We start from the raw sequence: 19,380 nt of genomic DNA, 5'->3' as shown, positions 1-19,380 counted from the left end.
CGGCGGCACTATACTGATGATGGCTCCCGTGTCCACCAAAAATGCTGTGTCCGTGAATCGATCATGGACATAGAGACGCCGGTTCTGGCCAATCGTAACTGCCCCTATGTACGATCGGCCGAGGCATTTCCCGCGAAGGTACAAGGCAAGCGGCAGTTGCGGGATTCGCTACCCCATCGTAGGTGATAATAGCACCAACCGCGCTTGTGCGGATCTTTTTGGCGGGCTTTCGGAGAATTGGCGGGAGACGTGGCGCCATCTTGCCGTCGCTGTGGCGTGGTCACTGATGTCGAGACCTTGTTGATCGAACCGCTTGCCTTGTTTTTTGCCGCTATGAGCGCGTCCGCTCTCGCTGCATATGCTTCGGGGTCCTTAAAAGAACAATCCGTGAGCAGCAGTCAGACATCCTCAGGAAGTCTCTCGCGGAATGCCTGTTCGAACATAGGGCAATCCGTATGCTCACCGGCTAGCATCATCATTTCGGACATGAGGACGGAAGGCAGTTGGTCTCCAAGATCCGGTAGGTGCAGAAGTCTTGCCGCACCACCATGCTTATTAAACCCGAAGATTCGCAGTAATACTTTCTTCATGGCCTCGTACTTGCTTTCCGCAGGTGGATTCACGATGAACCGCATCACGCGCTTGGTTGTGTCCGGCGATAGAGCGCTGACGAGGTAGTAGTACATCGTGGATTCGTCTGATATCTTCTTTATGTGAAATTGAGCTTCGGTGTGGATAAACCAAGCTTGCGGTGCGTGCGTCCAAAACAACGGAAGGTGAACGCTTTCCGCGCTTAACTCCGGTGTGCCCGGCGCGGTCATCGTCAACGAGGCGTCGGGTTCCTGCTTAGTCGGTGATCGTCCAGATCACGTCGGGGTCACCAATATGGCGAGTCCGAAAAACTTGTTGGTTGTAAAGGAAGTTTATTGCAGCCGCAATATTCGAATAGAGTTAAACAACAAGGTAAAGGACAACCATCAAAAACTTACTGTCTTCTTGTTGGCTATTTCGGGCACCAAACGCGCACATGACATCGCTGGCCAATCAGCGATGTCGCTCCCTGGACCAATCCCCATGGTCGCGTTCACACGTGACCTAGCTGGCCAATCCGAGGGTTCGACGACCTGGACCATTCTCTATGGTCGCTACACTATTCTGTTTAGTTCAGAGACACAGCTTGGAAACAGGCCCTTCGGTCCACTGAGTGCACGTTGGCCATTGATCACACGGGTGGGGGTCACGTGAGGGTGCTGTCGGTGGGCGGGGCCAGCGGGTGGCCACTCGGCCCGCGCTCCCGCTGCCGCCTCAGTGCCGCCGGCAGCAGCGATGGCGGTGGAAGGTTCTCGGGGCGATGCCGCCACGGCCTCGAGTTGCGATGATTTCAGCGTGCGCCACCTGCACCTGGAGCTGCGGGTGGAGTTTGACCGCCGCCGGCTGGCGGGTCGCGCTGTGCTGCAGCTCGGCTTCCTGCGGCCCGAGCAGCGGCTGCTGCGGCTCGACACCCACCCCAGCCTGAGCGTGGAGGCGGTCCGGGCCCGCTACGGCATCGGGACCCCGGCCCAGACCCTGGAGCACCGCACCCGCCCCTTCACCACCTACGGCTCGGTGCTGGAACTCACCCTGCCCGGACCCTGCGACCCAGCGGAGCCGCTGGAGGTGACCATCGACTACACGACCGGCGACGGCCCAGGGGTGAGTACAGCCGATGGCCCTTCGGCCCACACTCTCTGTGCTGGCGACGCCACTCCCAAACAGCTGAAATGTGTATGAAAGACCTACAGATGCTGGTTTACCCCGAAGGGGTTTGAAGAAGGGTCTCGAACCGAAGCGTCACCCCCTCCCCCAGCCTTCTGTACTCCAAGGAATAAAGTCCTAGCCTCCCCAATCTCTCTCCACAGCACAGGCTCAATCCTAGCAACATAAATCTCTGCACTCTCTCCAACTTAATAACAACATTCCCACAGCAAACAGACCAAATTTAAACAATACTCCAACTAATCATATGGTGTGTTAACATTTAACAACAGCCTGAGGGGCAACCTTTTCACAAACTGCCAGAGGAGGTAACCGAGGCAGGTATAAAGACATTTAAAAGACATGTTGACATATATGTTTGGATAGGAAAGGTTCAGAGGGATATGGTACAAACGTGGGCAGATGGGACAGGTGTAGATGAGGCATCTTGGTCTGGATGGGCACAGTTTCTGTGCTGTATCAGCTAAATAAATGTGTCCTGAAGAACAGCGAAATCCTTTGTTTTGTATGCAATCCAAACAGATCAGATAATACTGTACGTTAATACAATCAAGTTAAACTCAAGTACAATAAGTAGAGCGAAGGGAAGATACAGAGTGCAAAATAAATTTCTCAGTATTGTAGGGTAGCACAAAATGCTGGAGTAACTCACCTATCCTATCCACGTACATGTCTAAATAGCAGAAATCTGGCAGCTCATTCCATACACCTACCACCCTTTGGGTTAAATATTACCCCACAGATTTCTATTAAATCTTTCCCCCTCTCACCTTAAACCTGTGTCCTTGATTCTCCTACGCTGGGCAAGAGACTCTGTGCATCTACCCGATCCATTCTTCTCATCTGTTCTTGTGTGGATAAGAAAGTTCTTTAGACACATTTTGAAGAGTGAGAGTAATAATCAGTATCCAGGCTTGTATTTATCCCTAAGTCTACATTCCTTTATGAAAAAAATTGATCCAGTAATCTGCTCATTGCTTTTTGAGTGTGTTTGCCATACACGAAGTTCTGATGTTACGATGGTGAGGGGTGTCATTAACTCCATGGTTCAGCATTTTGGGGTCATAAAAGGCACAATATAAATGCAAGATTTCTGTAGGTACTGTGGTACAGTGTAACATAGTCACTGTGGTTTTGGGATAGACGTCAGATTTACTTCCGTTATCAGACGCTTTGCATGTGATGCTGACATGTTATTTTAAAATGTGCGTGGTCGGAGAAAATGACCGCAGAATCCAAGAATTGGTTCTTTTTAATCACGTTAATTGATTCCCATTGTTGCATTCAAATTATTGAACTGGTACCATCTTAAAAACTGTTGCCTGGAAAATTTAATAATTTCATGCCTTAAACCTGCTGTTTGGGGAGTGAGTATTTAGTTTTGTTCAGATCAGATACAGTGCAGAAACAGGCCCATCCACGCCAACCAGCAATCCCCGCACATTAACACTCTCCTACACCCACCAGGGACAATTTTTACATTTACCAAGCCAATTAACCTGCACATCTTTGGAGTGTGGGAGGAAACAGAAGATCTCACAGGTCAGGGGAGAACGTTCAAACTCCATACAGACAGCACCCGTAGTTGGGTGTTCGGCACTGCGTTTGTTGTAAGGCAGCAACTTTACCGCTGCGCCACCGTGACCGCCCTATCCTGGTTCTAGAACAGGTCTGATCCCGTGTGACTGTCACACATTATGGCAATGCCTGATGGAGGCAAGTATGATGCTCAGAGTCTGGATATTGATTTTGGAAGTTGCATCTGGGCCCTTGTTTCCAACTAAACTTCCTCTCTAATTTATTTTACCAGAGTTTCACACTGTCCAGTTCAGCCAACTTCTCCACTGTACTTCTGGCTATTTTGTACCAAGTAGGACTTTTGTTGCCTTCTTCCATGCACCAAGAACAAATACACAGCTTTAGCGAGTAAAAATCAAGAATCGGAGTGTTTTACTGTCATGTGTCCTGAAGCGGAACAATGAAATTCTTACTTGCTGCATGATAACAACTGTGTTCTTTTTTTACCAGGTTGTTTGGCTGAACCCAGAGCAGACAGCAGGCAAAGTAAAGCCATATCTCTTCACCCAAGGTCAAGCTGTCTTAAACAGATCTTTCTTTCCTTGTTTTGATACTCCAGCTGTTAAAAGTACTTATTCTGCCTCTATTAAGGTAGGTTTTTTAAGCTAACTCAATTATGTTAGATTTCTAATGAGCAACTGAAGTGTGGCCGGACAGTTTTTTCCTGACACTATGCATATTTATCAAAAGGAATATATTGAACAATCTTACCATGCAAATACATGTGGTTAATTCCTTTTAACTTAAATATGCAAGCCTATTTAAATTATTATAAGCATATTATATATGTATAAAATATAAACATATTATATATGTTTTCAATAACTTATGTACAACATCCCTTCATTAGCCTGAAAAAGGGTTCTGATCCGAAAGTCATCTGTCCATTCCCTCCCCAGATGCTGCCTGACTCGCTGAGTTCCTCCAGCACTTGGTTTTTGCTTAAGATTCCAGCATCTGCAGTTCCTTGTGTCTCTTATTTATAATGTCTTTGCTTTTTTTTGTTCTTAATATCAATGCTATAAATCTACTGGGCCAAGGTATACTTTAAGGACCCTTTATCTAAAAAAATAATGATACGTTGAGAGGTGCAATCGTCAAAAGCTCAGTTCCTTAGGGAGGAGTGTGACTAAATCTGAAAGAGTAACTCGATTTCTCTTGACTGCCTGATACTGCCTGACCTATTTATTTCCCCCTGATATTTTCAGTTTCCTTTTGTGAATAATACCAAATATTTAGCTGTCAATTTAGGGGGGCGGGGGGGGGGGAGGTCAGGCAATATCTGTGGATGGAATGGACAGGTGACATAAGACATAAGACATAGGAGCAGAACCAGGCCATCGAGGCTCTGCCATTTGATCAAGGCTGATTTATTTTCCCCTCTTAACCTAATTTCCCTGCTTTCGCCTCGTAACATTTGACATTTTCGACGGAGACAACTTGAAACTGATGGGGGATCGTGACCCGAGGTGTGATAGATTAGAAACTAAAACCAAAATACTGCAGGTGATGGAATTTTACAACAAAACTACAATTGCCTAAAGCTCAGTTCCTTAGGGAGGAGTGTGAATAAATCTGAAAGTGTAACTCGATTTTTCTTGACTGCCTGACCTGTTTATTTTCCCCTGATATTTTCAGTTTTCTTCTGTGAATAATACCAAATATTTATGTCAATTTAGGGGGGGGGGTTAGGCAGTATCTGTGGATGGAATGGACAGGTGACATGAGACATAGGAGCAGGCCATTAGGCCCATCGAGACTGCTCTGCCATTTGATCAAGGCTGATTTATTTTTCCGTCTCAACCTCATTTCCCTGCTTTCGCCTCGTAACCTTTGACATTTTGGACGGAGACACCTTGAAACTGATGGGGGATCGTGACCCAAAACCTTGCCTTTCCATTGCCTCTACAGATGTTGCCGGACCCGCTGAGTTCTTCCAGCACTTTGTGTGTTTTTCTCAAGATTCCAGCATCTGCAGTTCCTCCTGTCGCCAGAAGATTCTACCTGTTTTTAGACAGTTTCTCAGGTGAATTGTGGAATTGTGTTTCAGGTTCCTGAAGGTTTTACGGCTGTTATGAGCGCAACTGAGTGGGAGCACGACAAGAAGGAAAATGTATTCCACTTCAAAATGCGACAACCAATTCCTGCATATCTCATCGCTTTGGCCGTTGGTGACATTGTGTCTGCAGAGGTTGGTCCAAGGTTAGTCCCCTCCATGACGCTACCTTGTGGGCTAGAATATAAACACTCTCCAGCCATTTTTTGTAGAAACAAAGATTTTTAAATTAGCTAAGAGGAGGTGTCTGAGAGCTGGCGCCTGGCCTCGGTACGGTAGAGGTTAGCCCGCCATACTACAACGGCACCTCCCTTGTCGCCGGGTTTGATGATAATGTCAGGATTATTGTGAAGTGAGTGAAGGTTGTTCATAGAGCAGTACAGCACAGGACTGGGCCCTTCGGCCCACAATATCTGTGCCAAACAGGTTGCCTAGCCGAACTGATCTCATCTGCCTGCATGTGATCCATATCCTTCCTAAACCATGCAACATGTTCCTGACGTTGGGGGAATCCAGAACCAGGGGCCACAGTTTAAGAATAAGGGGAAGGCCATTTAGAACTGAGGTGAGGCAAAACTTTTTCACACAGAGTTGTGAATTTGTGGAATTCTCTGCCTCGGAAGGCAGTGGAGGCCGATTCCCTGGATGTTTTTAAAAGAGAGTTAGATAGAGTTCTTAGGGCTAGCGGAATCAAGGGGGATAGGGAGAAGGCAGGAACGGGACACTGATTGTGGATGATCGGCCATGATCACATTGAATGGCGGTGCGGGCTCGAAGGACCGAATGGCCTACTCCTGCACCTTTTGTCTATGTTTCTATGATCCATAACCCTAATGCAAATTCTACATTTGCTCAAAGGACGAGGAATTACCTCTTCCGCTGATGTCAAGCCTGCAATCCCCAGGCTTATGCTTGTTTCCTTTCCTGAATGACAGTACTACATTCGCTATCTTCCTCTCATCTGGCAGCTCACCAGAAGTAATAAAGATTGTACACAGTGGACGGCTTAAGTGTAATCATGTGTATTCTTTCGCTGGGTTTAAAATCATGAGAGGAATAGATTGGGTAGACACATTGTCTCTTGCCCAGAGTAAGGGAATTGAGAATCGGAGGACATAGATTTAAGGTGGGGGGGGGGGGGGGAGGAGATTTAATAGGAATCTGAGGGGTAACTGTTTCACACAGTGGTGGGTGTATGGAATGAGCTGCCAGGAGAGGTAGTTGAGGTGGGTACAATCGCAACATTTAAGACATTTGGATAAGTACATGGATAGGACAGGTTTAAACACAGGCATGTGGGACTAGTGCAGATGGGACATGTAGGTTGGTGTGGGCAAGTTGGGCTGAGGGGCTTGTTTCCACACTGAATGACTCTGACTGGCAAACACGCAACAATAAAATACTTTTGCTGTATCTTGATGCATGTGACAGTAACAATAAACTAAACCAAAATCTTGATTTGAATATTCTACATTTGCTCAAAGGAATTACCCTATATTCATGAAACATTGACCTCTTGGATATTGTGTAACATTAATCAACCAGGCTCAAAGCATTTGTATTCTTCTCCACTAAGGTACAAAGGACAGGAGGCTATCTTAACTCAACAATTCCAGAGCACTTTATGGCATTAATGGTCCTCTATCTAGTTAATATTTTAATCAATTTGACTGTGACTGCCAGTTTTCGACCTGTACATCTGATGGATGAATCGCAACCAAGTTGGACATGCTATTGCAAATTCAGTGTCAACTTGCTGTCTCATTGTGCAGATAAAGAGACATAAAGGGTGGTATCTGATTGCGTCATCTTTATGCCCACGTAAATTGTCTAAATAGGTTTTTAAAGGATGTTTGCCACTGAGTAGGATTTTTTTTCATTGCATTGTGACTTGAGTATTAAGAGATTTCTATTTCTGGTACAGGAGCCGAGTCTGGACTGAACCTTGCCTCTTAGATGCTGCCAAGGAAGAATTTAATGGTGTAATTGAAGAGTTCTTGACGGTTGGTGAGAAGTTGTTCGGGCCATATGTATGGGGAAGGTAAATCTGCCCTTTTGATATATTATTAAAAATCTTCGGTTCGTCACAACTAAAGTCAGAGGGTATAATAATAGCAAAAAATATTGATAAATGCAGCATTATTTTTAATATGCATACTGGCAGCTTATAGTTTACAAATAAGCACTATCTTTGCAATGTGCTTGGCCTCAATTTATGAATGGTAGAAGAACATTTAGGAGAACATCAAACTTTTTAATAACAGGATACTGTCCATTTAAAAGAGCCACTCAGAACGTTTAATATTCTTCTGTTGTAACTCTCCCAGTGGCTGAGCACTTCAACTCCCACTCCCAGTCTGATCTTTCTGTCATGGGCCTCCTCCAGTGTCATAGTGAGGCCCACTGCAAATTGGAGGAACAGCACCTCATATTTCGCCTGGGCAGCATACAGCCCAGCAATATGAACATTGACTTCTCTAAGTTTAGATAGCTCCTCTGTCCCTCTCTTCCCCTCCCCTTCCCAGTTCTCCCACTGTCTTCCTGTCTCCACCTATATCTTTTCTTTGTCCAGCCCCCCCTGACATCAGTCTGAAGAAGGGTCTCGACCTGAACGTCACCCATTCCTTCTCTCCAGAGATGCTGCCTGACCCGCTGAGTTACTCCAGCATTTTGTGATACCTTGGCTTTATTTTCCTCGTTTGTGATTTTTATATTGTGTAGTTTTGTTTTTCTGTTCAGAAAGTTCTTTGAGTGTATTTGCAGGAATTGTTCTTGCCTTACAAGCTTAACCGGTAAGCTTTGTTCTTAAACTTTGTTCTTTTAAAAACAAAAAGTTGATAGGGAAGGGTGACAATAAAGGTGACAACACATTACAACAAAGAAAATGAAAATAAAATACAGCAGATGCCATATGTCTGAAATAAAAAACGAAACTGCTGGAAATGTTCGGGTTTTTTCCAAGAACAACGAAACAATTACAATAAAAGGTCATTGATCTGTAATGTAAATACTCCTTCCCTCAGAACATACTGTCCAAGCAGTTTTCAGCAGTTTCTGTTTTACTTTAAGCACAAAAAATAAACAGGGAGTGTCTCTCAATTGCAATGGTAATCACTTCTCCTCAGTTCACTGCTGGAGTTTATTCAGAAACTGCAGTATTTTTTTTACTTTGTACACTCTACTAGAACAAATGGCGAGTCATGACCTGCAGATGCTGTCAATAGACAATAGGTGCAGGAGTAGGCCATTCAGCCCTTCGAGCCAGCACCGCCATTCAATGCGATCATGGCTGATCACTCTCAATCAGTACCCCGTTCCTGCCTTCTCCCCATACCCCCTCACTCCGCTATCCTTAAGAGCTCTATCCAGCTCTCTCTTGAAAGCATCCAACGAACTGGCCTCCACTGCCTTCTGAGGCAGAGAATTCCACACCTTCACCACTCTCTGACTGAAAAAGTTCTTCCTCATCTCCGTTCTAAATGGCCTACTCCTTATTCTTAAACTGTAGCCCCTTGTTCTGGACTCCCCCAACATTGGGAATATGTTTCCTGCCTCTAATGTGTCCAATCCCCTAATTATCTTATATGTTTCAATAAGATCCCCCCTCATCCTTCTAAATTCCAGTGTATACAAGCCCAATCGCTCCAGCCTTTCAACATACGACAGTCCCGCCATTCCGGGAATTAACCTAGTGAACCTACGCTGCACGCCCTCCATAGCAAGAATATCCTTCCTCAAATTTGGAGACCAAAACTGCACACAGTACTCCAGGTGCGGTCTCACCAGGGCCCGGTACAACTGTAGAAGGACCTCTTTGCTCCTATACTCAACTCCTCTTGTTACGAAGGCCAACATTCCATTGGCTTTCTTCACTGCCTGCTGTACCTGCATGCTTCCTTTCATTGACTGATGCACTAGGACACCCAGATCTCGTTGAACTCCCCCTCCTCCTAACTTGACACCATTCAGATAATAATCTGCCTTTCTATTCTTACTTCCAAAGTGAATAACCTCACACTTATCTACATTAAACTGCATCTGCCATGTATCCGCCCACTCACACAACCTGTCCAAGTCACCCTGCAGCCTTATTGCATCTTCCTCACAATTCACACTACCCCCCAGCTTAGTATCATCTGCAAATTTGCTAATGGTACTTTTAATCCCTTCGTCTAAGTCATTGTCGGGCAAGAACAAAAGGACACAAAGTGCTGGAGTAACTCAACGGGTCTGGCAGCATCTCTGGAGAATCCTTCTTCATATGTCATCTAATGCAGACCAATTCTATTGAAGATTTAAAATTCAGGTTTTGCTTTAAGTTTAGGTGTGTTATTGTCACGTGTGCCAAGTGAAAAGCTATGTTCTCCCCCTCTTATCTTCCAGCTTTCTCCCTCCCCACCACAATCAGTGTCAAGAACGGTCCCGACCTGAAACGTCACCTGTCCCATGTATGTAACTTCATAGGTCATAGGAGCAGAAATAGGCCATTGACTCTACTCCAGTGTTCAAACATGTCTGATCTATCTTTCCCTCTCAACACCATTCTCTGACCTTCTCCTCAACCTTTGACACCTTTAATAATCAAGAATCTATCAATCTCCACTCTGCATGGTGGTGCAGCGGTAGAGTTGCTGCTTAACAGTGCCAGAGACCCGGGCTCAATCCCGACTACGGGTGCTGTCTGTATGGAGTTTGTACGTTCTCCCCGTGACCGCGTGGGTTTTCTCCGGTTTCCTCCCACACTCGGGTCGTACAGATTTGTAGATTCATTGGCTTTGGTATAAATTATAAATTGTCCCTAGTGTGTAGGATATTGCTAGTGTACGGGGATCAGTGGTCCATGCAGTCTCGGTGGGCCGAAGAGTCTGTTTCGTGCTGTATCTCTAAACTAAGCTTAATGTTCTCCAGAGATGCTGCCTGACCCGCCGAGCTACTCCAGCACTTTGTATCGTTAATTGGGAATGGAATAGTTTTTTATTTGCATTTTAAAACTTGATCCTGTATGTCTTATAACATCTACAGGTATGACCTGCTCTTCATGCCGCCGTCATTCCCGTTTGGAGGGATGGAGAATCCTTGTCTTACATTCGTCACGCCTTGTCTGTTGGCTGGGGACCGGTCATTGGCTAACGTCATCATCCATGAGATCTCTCACAGCTGGTTTGGCAACCTGGTCACAAACGCCAACTGGGGAGACTTCTGGCTAAACGAGGGGTTTACAATGTACGCCCAGCGGAGAATTTCCACGGAGGTTTACGGTGCGTGTGTTGCGGTGGTCCAAAAAAAAACGCGTTTGTTATCTTTGAATGCTCCTCTCTTTGCATATACAGTCCAACTTGTTTTTAACAGTTTCTGTTTCAATTTCAGCACAAAAAGTAAACAGGGAGTTTACCAATTTGCCTCCAAATTGCAATGATAATCTCCTGCCTTAGTTTACTGCCGGAGTTTATTCAGGGACTGCAGTGTTTGTTTTACTTTCCACACTGTGTTGGAGCAAATGGTTAATTGGGGAAAATCATGGGACTCGAGTCTCCATTGAGACATTTTGGTACCGTGTAGTTTAAAACTGTGCCCAGTGCTTTTTTTGATTTAATGTAGAGACGCAGCATGGAAACAAGCCCATCGGCACACCATGTAAACCATCGATCACCCATTCACCCAGTTCTATATTATCCCACTTTTGCATCATCCACTCTACACCCAAGGGGAAATTTTACAGAAGCCAATTTTATACACAAAGCCACACATCTTTAGGATGTGGGTGGAAACCGGAGTACCTGGAGAAAACCCATGCAATCACAAGGAGAGCATGCAAATTCCACATAATCAGTACCCAAGGTCAGGATCAAACCTGGGTCTCTGCTGCCGAGGCCACAGCTCTACCAGCTGTGCCACCATGATGCCCTTGTCAGCTGTGACAATGCCCACAGTCAGGTTGGAACCCAGGTCTCAGAGGCTGTGAGGCCGAAGCTCTACCAGCAGTGCCACATTGCCAGAATTTTTTTTATGGTTGTACATGTACTGGCACGGTATTGGGTGTAGTTGCAACATCTGTTGTGGAGATCTGTACAGGTTAAGTTTTGTTCCTGGCAAGAATAGGCAGGCGCTGATTAACAATTGGTAATTTAAAACAGAAACTAAAACGACAGATGCTGCAATTTGGAACAAAAACGGAAGTGCTGGAAGAACTCAGCTGATCATGCCACATCTGTAGTAAAGGAAACTAGTTAACCTTTCAGGTCAAAGGCCTTTCATCAGAATAATTAGTGATTCCTCCACAGTACAGATTTGAAGTCTGTTGTTTTAGGGTTACTTCTCATAGCAGGTGATGGGGAGAAACATACGAACAATTTGTGTTTTTCTTTTTGACACTTTGTTGTAGAAGGGGAGAAAGAGAAAAATTAAAGAAAAATTCTCTTACAGCATTGCCTTCAACAGATAGGGAAGGATAAATCCAGTGAAGCTCAACAGGCAACTAATTGAAAGTGTCAATGTCTGTTTCTTCATTCTTTTGCTGTTAAATCTACTCGTGGCATATTGCTGAATAGACTGCATCTTTAAAGTCAATGGTTCAATGGTACTTTAATTCAATGGTACTTTGTCACATGTCCCAAAATAGTGAAATTCATTTTTGTAAACAGTTCAGTACAAGTATCACTATACATAAGCAGTTAGATACATCATAGATAAGCATCTCAGATACAGTACAAATGTATAGCAGTAGTAGACTGATACAGTATGCAGAGTCGTCAGATTTGGCACCATTTTCAAGTTGTGGTTGTTGTTAAGTGCTCCACAGCTGTAGGCCATGTCCGGTCCACACGCTCGACCTTTTGGAGATGCGCCCGATCCAGCAGAGTTCCAGGCTGCTGCTGGGCCTCTCGCGGCCCACTCCGTCGAGGTGCACTGCACTCCCAAATTACTGACCCATTACAAATAAGTCTAACCATGTGTAGTTTTGTGGCTGGGTGACACTAATCCTCGTATCATCAGGGTACTTGTTCTGTCCATTTACTCGTAAAGTTTGTACCTCAGGTGCGGAGTACACGTGCCTTGAAGCTGCCACAGGGAGAGCCCTCCTCCGTAAACACATGGATAACACTGGGGAGAACCATCCCCTCAACAAGCTCAAGGTCAAAATTGAACACGGTGAGTGCTCACAATCTGGGTCTATATAAATCAGTCTATACATGAATGTATATAATCTATAGAAATCAGTTTGGAATCCTGTTTAAAATTGCTGCTTCAAAATCATTTTTCTAATGCAAATGGAAAAAGCAAGTTATGTGAAATTATTGAATTTGGTATTGAGTTTCAAATTGTGTTTAGTTTAGAGAGTCAGCCTGGAAACTGGCCCTTCGGCCCAGCCAGTCCGCGCCGACCGGCAATCCCCATACACAAGCTCTATCCTACATGCCAGAGACAATTCACAATTTTTACCAAAGCCAATTAACCTACAAACCTGTACATCTTTGGAGTGTGGAAGGAGAGCAGAGCACCCAGGGAAAACCCACGTAGTCATGGGGAGAATGTATAAACCCCATGCGTACAGCACGTACAGTCAGGATCTAACCCAGGTCTCTGGTGCTTTAAGGCAGCAACACCACCACTGTGCCGTGCCTTAATGGAAGGTGAGACCCTGTTGGAGCAGTGAAGGCCACACTGGGCACAGTGGAAGTGGGACAGTGAATTGCAGGGCAGGCAATTGTCAGATCAGTGTTGATCCTGTTGACCACCGACACGTCCACCAAGCCTCTTCATCCAGTCACCTTTTTCTGTTCGATGACAGAGCTGTTCAGTTCCTCAGCAAGGTTATACATCTGTAGTGTTACCTCAGCAAGGTAAGAAGGCAAGGTGATGTTAACTACAGATGTTTGCCATGTTTCCTAACAAAGCAGAAGGGGACCATTTCAGTCCATATTGTCTACACTGGCTCGCAGAGCAAATCCAATCCCCTAACAATTTTCCCAGTAACCATTCTCTCCAGCTTCTCCTCAACTTTCCCTCACCTCCACATGCTTTCATAAGTTCTAAGAGCAGCCATTCAGCCTATTGTCTACTCTGCCATTTATTCACGGCTGAACTATCTTTCACTCTCAACCCCACTCTCGTGCCTTCACCTCATAACACTGACACCTTTACTAATCAAGAATCTGTCAATCTCCGCCTTAAAAATATCCATTGACTTGGCCTCCACAGCTGTCTGTGGCAAAGAATTCCACAGATTCACCATCCTCTGACAATTATGTATGGTGTAATTATTTGTTGTTATATCAAACTTAGCATTTGCTCGCTCATGCCTGTGGTTGCTCCACTCCCTAAGTCCACTCTGAAGAAATCAACCAAGAATTAATTCATCACATTTGTTCAATTTTAGGGATCGATCCGGATGAGACCTACAATGAAACTCCCTATGAAAAAGGCTTCTGCTTTGTATCATATTTGGCTCACCTTGTGGGTGATCAGAACAAATTTGATGCTTTCCTTCGGGTAAGAATTTGTGAAGTTTATTGCAAGCGCAAATTTTATTTTTATGAACAACTGGTAGATACTGTGTTGCATATCCAATCCATTGTTAGTCAGTTTTAAAGAAACTAAATCAGTTTTAAAAACGACAGCGGGTCAAGCAACATCTCTGGTGAAAATGGATAGGTGACGTTTCAGTTCATAAGTGATAGCAGAATTAGGCCAATTGGGCCCATCAAGTGTATTCAATAATTTATCTTTGCCTCTGTCGGGACCATTCTTCAGAATATCCTGGCCACACTGGCATTTCACTCCTGCCATTGGAGCCTGTACACTGTAATATCCAGGTTCAGGAGCAGCTTCCCAACAACTATCAGTCTATTAAACACTACAACCTCCAACTAAGCTCCGAGCAACATAGACTTGGGGGCATTGTCTTTGCCTTTGCACTCTCGTTGTTTGTTTTTTATACTGAACTTTTTTGTAGTGGTGTTTAGAGTACAATGTTTGCAAATCTGTTGTGCTGCTGCAAGAAAAAATGTCATTGCCCCGTTTCGGGACACATGACAGCATGACATTCTTGGCTCTGAAGCTGTTTAAAATCAATGCAGTTCTTTGCTGGAAACAGGTCAAGAGTCAAATCAGGTGTTTTATTGTCATATGTCCCAGATAGGACAAATAAATTCTTACTTGCAGCTGCACAACAGAATATGTAAACATAGTTTACATAGCATGTTTACATAGAGTAATTTATCCGCTGCCCACTGTACAACTTTAACTTGTCTTTATTGTTTACTCCAGGCTTATGTGGAAAAGTTCAAATTCAAAAGTATCGTGGCAGAAGATACTTTAAACTTTTACCTAGACTATTTCCCAGAACTCAAGAAACAAGATGTTGAAAAAAGACCAGGTAATGCTATTTTATTGAAGAATGTTTAATTATTTGTATTATATAATTCCACCTCGCCCTTCACTGGGGGGGGGGGGGGGGGGGATTGATAACCCACTAACTTAACAAAAACAAATCCAGTTGGTTCAAATGTTTTGCTTCTGCAGTTAGAATCTAACCCCAATCCACTGGGTGACGGTACAATTTCTTCTGAGTTTTGTTCATGATTAAGTCTCTGAAGTTATTTGTTTACTTTATACCATGATTCTTAATTTACATACATTCTCCAACCTTGTCTCGAAGATAGACACAAAATGCTGGAGAAACTCAGCGGATCTCCGACCCGAAATGTCACCTATCCATTTTCTCCGAAATGCTGCCTGACCTGCTGAGATACTCTTATCATTTTGTGTCCATCATCAGTATAACCAACATCTGCAGTTTCTTCCAACCTTGTATCGTCAGTTTGGTAAGAAGCAGGACATTAGCAATTAACAACTGAACTGTCTAAATTTTCTTTAAGGATTTGAATTTGACTGCTGGTTGAATACTCCTGGATGGCCGCCATATCTGCCAGACCTTTCCTCTGGCGATACTCTCATGAAACCGGCAGAGAGCTTGGCATCTCTGTGGTTTGCTGCTGAGCTGAACATGGATGCAATCAAAGCAGTTGATCTGTGCTCATGGAAAACCTACCAGATTATCCACTTCCTTGATAAACTGCTGGAAAAGTCACCCTTGCCTCCAGGTATTCCATGCTTAGTGACAAAGTTTACAAGCAAATGTTGAATTCTTATCACCCGCTGTGGGATGTCGTTAAGCTGGAAAAGGTGCAGAGACCTACGAGTATGTTGCCAGGTCTCATGGGCCTGAACTATTGGGAGGCTGGGCGGGCCAGGACTTTATTCCTTGGAGCGCAAGAGGTTTAGGGGTGATCTTATGGAGGCTTATAAAATCCGGATAGGAATGCAGTCTATTATCCAGAGTAAGAGAATAAAAAAAGAGCGGCTAGGTTTAAGGTGAGGGGAAAGAATTATTAGGAACCTGAGGGGCAACATTTTCACACAGGGTGGTGGGTATATGAAATGAGCTCCCTGAGAGGAAGATAAGTACTATAACAACATTTAAAATAAATTTAGGCAGATACAAGGAAAGGAAAGTTTTAGAGGGATGTGGGCCATATGTGGCAGGTGGGATTGGCATAGATGATTAATCTTGGTCGGTATTGACAAGTCAGACCGAAGAGCCTGCTTCCATACCCCATAACCTCCTGCAATCTACTACTGAATAGTGCAAATTCATTTTAAGACAGATACAAATGATTTTTACTACATCTGTCCAAGTAATGTTCTATTTATTATAAATGGGCACTTAATTTCAGATGTCATTGATATTTTCAATTCCAGAAATCTATATTTCTGCCATCCTCGATGATATTCTATACGATTGCTCTTCATTATTAAAACGTCCAGGATAAAGTTTTTGTTGTAAATGTTATAACTCGAAGCAATGACAAAAAGGAATAAAATTTGAAATCTCATTTTCTTTAGGAAATACTGAGAAGCTCGCTGAGATGTACCCAAATATCTCCAAATCCAAGAACGCAGAACTGCGTTTTCGCTGGGTACAAATTGTTGTGAGAAATAACTATGAGGATGCATTTGATGAACTCCGAGACTTTCTGCAAAGTCAGGTACATAAGCGATTATATGTAAGCTTATGGTCTATTTGTTCTGCAAAATGAATGTTCAGTCAGAAAATGTAACTTCATTGAGATAAGCTTGTGTCGAATGCTTTAACATGGGCAAAATTGTTAAAATGCCACTGTAAAATGCCGCTTGCTCTGAACATTGGACGGAAAATACTGTTTTTATGTGATAGTTTTACTGTATTAGAAGACTACACTTGATCATCATGCCAACATGAGATAATGGTAGAAGGGGGCAGAAAACTGGAAAAGAGAGGTGGGGGCAAGACAAATGATAGGTGCATTTAGGTGAGGGGGTGGGCACAGTGGCGCAGCTGACAGAACAAGCCCCAGAGGCCCGAGTTTGATCCCAACCTTGAGTGCTGTCTGTGTGGAATTTGCATGTTCTCTCTGTAATTGCATGGGTTTCCTCCGGGTGTTCTGGCTTACTCCGTCATCCCTAAGACGTGCAGGTTTGTAAGTTAATCGGCCTGTGTAAATTGTCCCTGGTGTGTTGGGAGTGGATGAGAAAGTGGGATAACAGAACTGGTATGTTCGGATGATCCATGTGGACTCGGTAGACCAAAGGGCCTGCTTTCATGCTGTCTCTTTAAATTAAACTGTTTTGCTTGTAAATGCAGTGAATTTCAAACCCGACTCTGTTTAAACTCTTACAGTAATGCCTCTTACTCTCCTGTCATAGGGTAAACAGAAGTACACAGTTCCTCTTTATCAAGCCATGTGGACAGAAACTGAGGGGACACGCAAACTGGCACAAGAGATTTTTGCAACTACAGGGAACCAACTCCACCAAAACGTGCAAAACTTTGTGAAGAAAATCTTTGTTGCAAACAAAGATTCTTAAGAGGGAAATTTAACAGAGCTAATTGTTTCCAGCTGATTTTTGAATATTATGCTCAGTTTACATCTCTGTAAACTTGGCTTTCCGATTTAAATTAGGTAAATCAATCAATACTTTCGAAACTGTCATATAATTTGTGTTGGTGTTCTTTCTTGGGCAGATTCCAAAATAAATGAGGGTCAGATCTGTTAAATCTGATTGTATGTATATCTTGCAATACCTTTGAACTACAAACAGGTTTTTTTTTACAGAAGCTTAAATATTCTGATCTGGGGACTAATTATTGTTCTGTGCCTCGACTACCTGGTGTATTTCTATCACTTCTAAATCTTTGGAAATGTTTACATATGATGTTTACATATGTAGTGAAATGTTACATATGTAGTGAGGCCAGTATATAATCACAGAACATGTTTTGATTGTATGCACTCAAGGGTTAACTTACTGTTCACAGAAACAAACCTGGAATCAGTACAACGAATAAAGGTGTTTTCCATTGAATTTTACTTATCTTCTCTACTTGTTCACTCTAATCTTAATTGACAATTTAATTCATATCATGTAGAAAGGCATTAGACTTGCTTTACTCTTTTGTCACTGAAAATGACTATAAACTGGACACTTCAGCTATTCATCGCGTCTTGAGGTCAGTCTAATTAACTAAAGCTAATGGTGGAATTATTTTTCTTCCATTAATGTATTGTATCCTATGTGATGGCAAATCAAGGGATGAAGGGATTAAAAGTACCATTAGCAAATTTGCCGACGATACAAAGCTAGGTGGCAGTGTGAACTGTGAGGAAGATGCTATGAGGTTGCAGGGTGACTTGGACAGGTTGTGTGAGTGGGCGGATGCATGGCAGATGCAGTTTAATGTGGATAAGTGTGAGGTTATCCACTTTGGTGGTAAGAATAGGAAGGCAGATTATTATTTGAATGGTGTCAAGTTAGGAAAAGGGGACGAAAAGGGTGTCTTAGTGCATCAGTCACTGAAAGGAAGCATGCAGGTACAGCAGGCAGTGAAGAAAGCCAATGGAATGTTGGCATTCATAACAAGAGGAGTTGAGTATAGGAGCAAAGAGGTCCTTCTGCAGTTGTACAGGGCCCTAGTGAGACTGCACCTGGAGTACTGTGCAGTATTGGTCTCCAAATTTGAGGAAGGATATTCTTGCTATTGAGGGCGTGCAGCGTAGTTTTACTAGGTTAATTCCCGGAATGGCGGGACTGTCATATGTTGAAAGACTGGAGCGACTAGGTTTGTATACACTGGAATTTAGAAGGATGAGAGGGGATCTTATCGAAACGTATAAGATTATTAAGGGGTTGGACATGTTGGAGGCAGGAAACATGTTCCCAATGTTGGGGGAGTCCAGAACCAGGGGCCACAGTTTAAGAATAAGGGGTAGGCCATTTAGAACAGAGATGAGGAAAAACTTTTTTAGTCGGAGAGTTGTGAATCTGTGGAATTCTCTGCCTCAGAGGGCAGTGGAGGCCAATTCTCTGAATACATTCAAGAGAGAGCTAGATAGAGCTCTTAAGGATGGCGGAGTCAGGGGGTATGGGGAGAAAGCAGGAACGGGGTACTGATTGAGAATGATCAGCCATGATCACATTGAATGGCGGTGCTGGCTCGAAGGGCCGAATGGCCTACTCCTGCACCTATTGTCTATTGTCAACAGGAATTAATGTTCCAATTGCCATCAAAACATCACAAAAATAACACAGTAATTTCTCTCACCCAGCCCTTGGTTAGGGTCATTGTTGATACTTGACAAGGAGAATAATCAACAGAATGTTTATCCCAAAAACCTAAAATGTTGAAATGGGTGAGGACAATTAGTTTTCATTTTGATGGAAGTGTTTAGAGTTCCAATGTAATTCAGGACTGGAGTAGGCATGCTGGTTGTGAGCTTGTTGGCTTCTTGACCAGTATTCTTCCCAACTGTGTCCTAAAGTAGCATTCCTCCAGCAGTGTGACATTAACATGGCCATTCAGCAGGCATGCTACTCAAAGGAACAATTCCTTTAAATGGACAGTATTGGCAGCAATCTTCCTGTCTCAACCCTATTCTCCTGACTTCTCCCCG

At 43.8% G+C, this 19,380-nt stretch overlaps 1 protein-coding gene across 1 annotated transcript; it reads left to right on the top strand.

Moving 5' to 3' along the window:
• Positions 1-1,108: 1,108 nt before the first annotated feature.
• On the top strand, positions 1,109-17,794 carry LOC144605446 (aminopeptidase B-like). The gene is made up of 11 exons (XM_078420712.1): positions 1,109-1,692; positions 3,784-3,924; positions 5,384-5,535; positions 7,314-7,430; positions 10,412-10,647; positions 12,425-12,538; positions 13,767-13,879; positions 14,657-14,765; positions 15,268-15,492; positions 16,295-16,437; positions 17,135-17,794. Exons 1-11 carry the CDS (start codon positions 1,327-1,329, stop codon positions 17,294-17,296), a joined length of 1,878 nt encoding a protein of 625 aa, XP_078276838.1. The 5' UTR covers positions 1,109-1,326; the 3' UTR covers positions 17,297-17,794.
• The last annotated feature ends 1,586 nt before the right edge of the window (positions 17,795-19,380 follow it).

The sequence above is a fragment of the Rhinoraja longicauda genome, chromosome 24 (assembly GCF_053455715.1).
Source record: "Rhinoraja longicauda isolate Sanriku21f chromosome 24, sRhiLon1.1, whole genome shotgun sequence".
Lineage (NCBI taxonomy): Eukaryota > Metazoa > Chordata > Chondrichthyes > Rajiformes > Arhynchobatidae > Rhinoraja > Rhinoraja longicauda.
Note: the sequence above shows the minus strand (reverse complement) of the source record. Positions and strands in the feature narration are given on the sequence as shown.

What these genes read in the sequence shown, in the direction of transcription:
- LOC144605446 (XM_078420712.1), top strand. Translation starts at nt 1,327, where the DNA reads ATGGCGGTGGAAGGTTCTCGGGGCGATGCCGCCACGGCCTCGAGTTGC. An exon ending in AATTTGATGCTTTCCTTCGG is followed by an intron (nt 13,880 to 14,656) that starts GTAAGAATTTGT and finishes TGTTTACTCCAG; the next exon opens with GCTTATGTGGAAAAGTTCAA. An exon ending in AGATGTTGAAAAAAGACCAG is followed by an intron (nt 14,766 to 15,267) that starts GTAATGCTATTT and finishes ATTTTCTTTAAG; the next exon opens with GATTTGAATTTGACTGCTGG.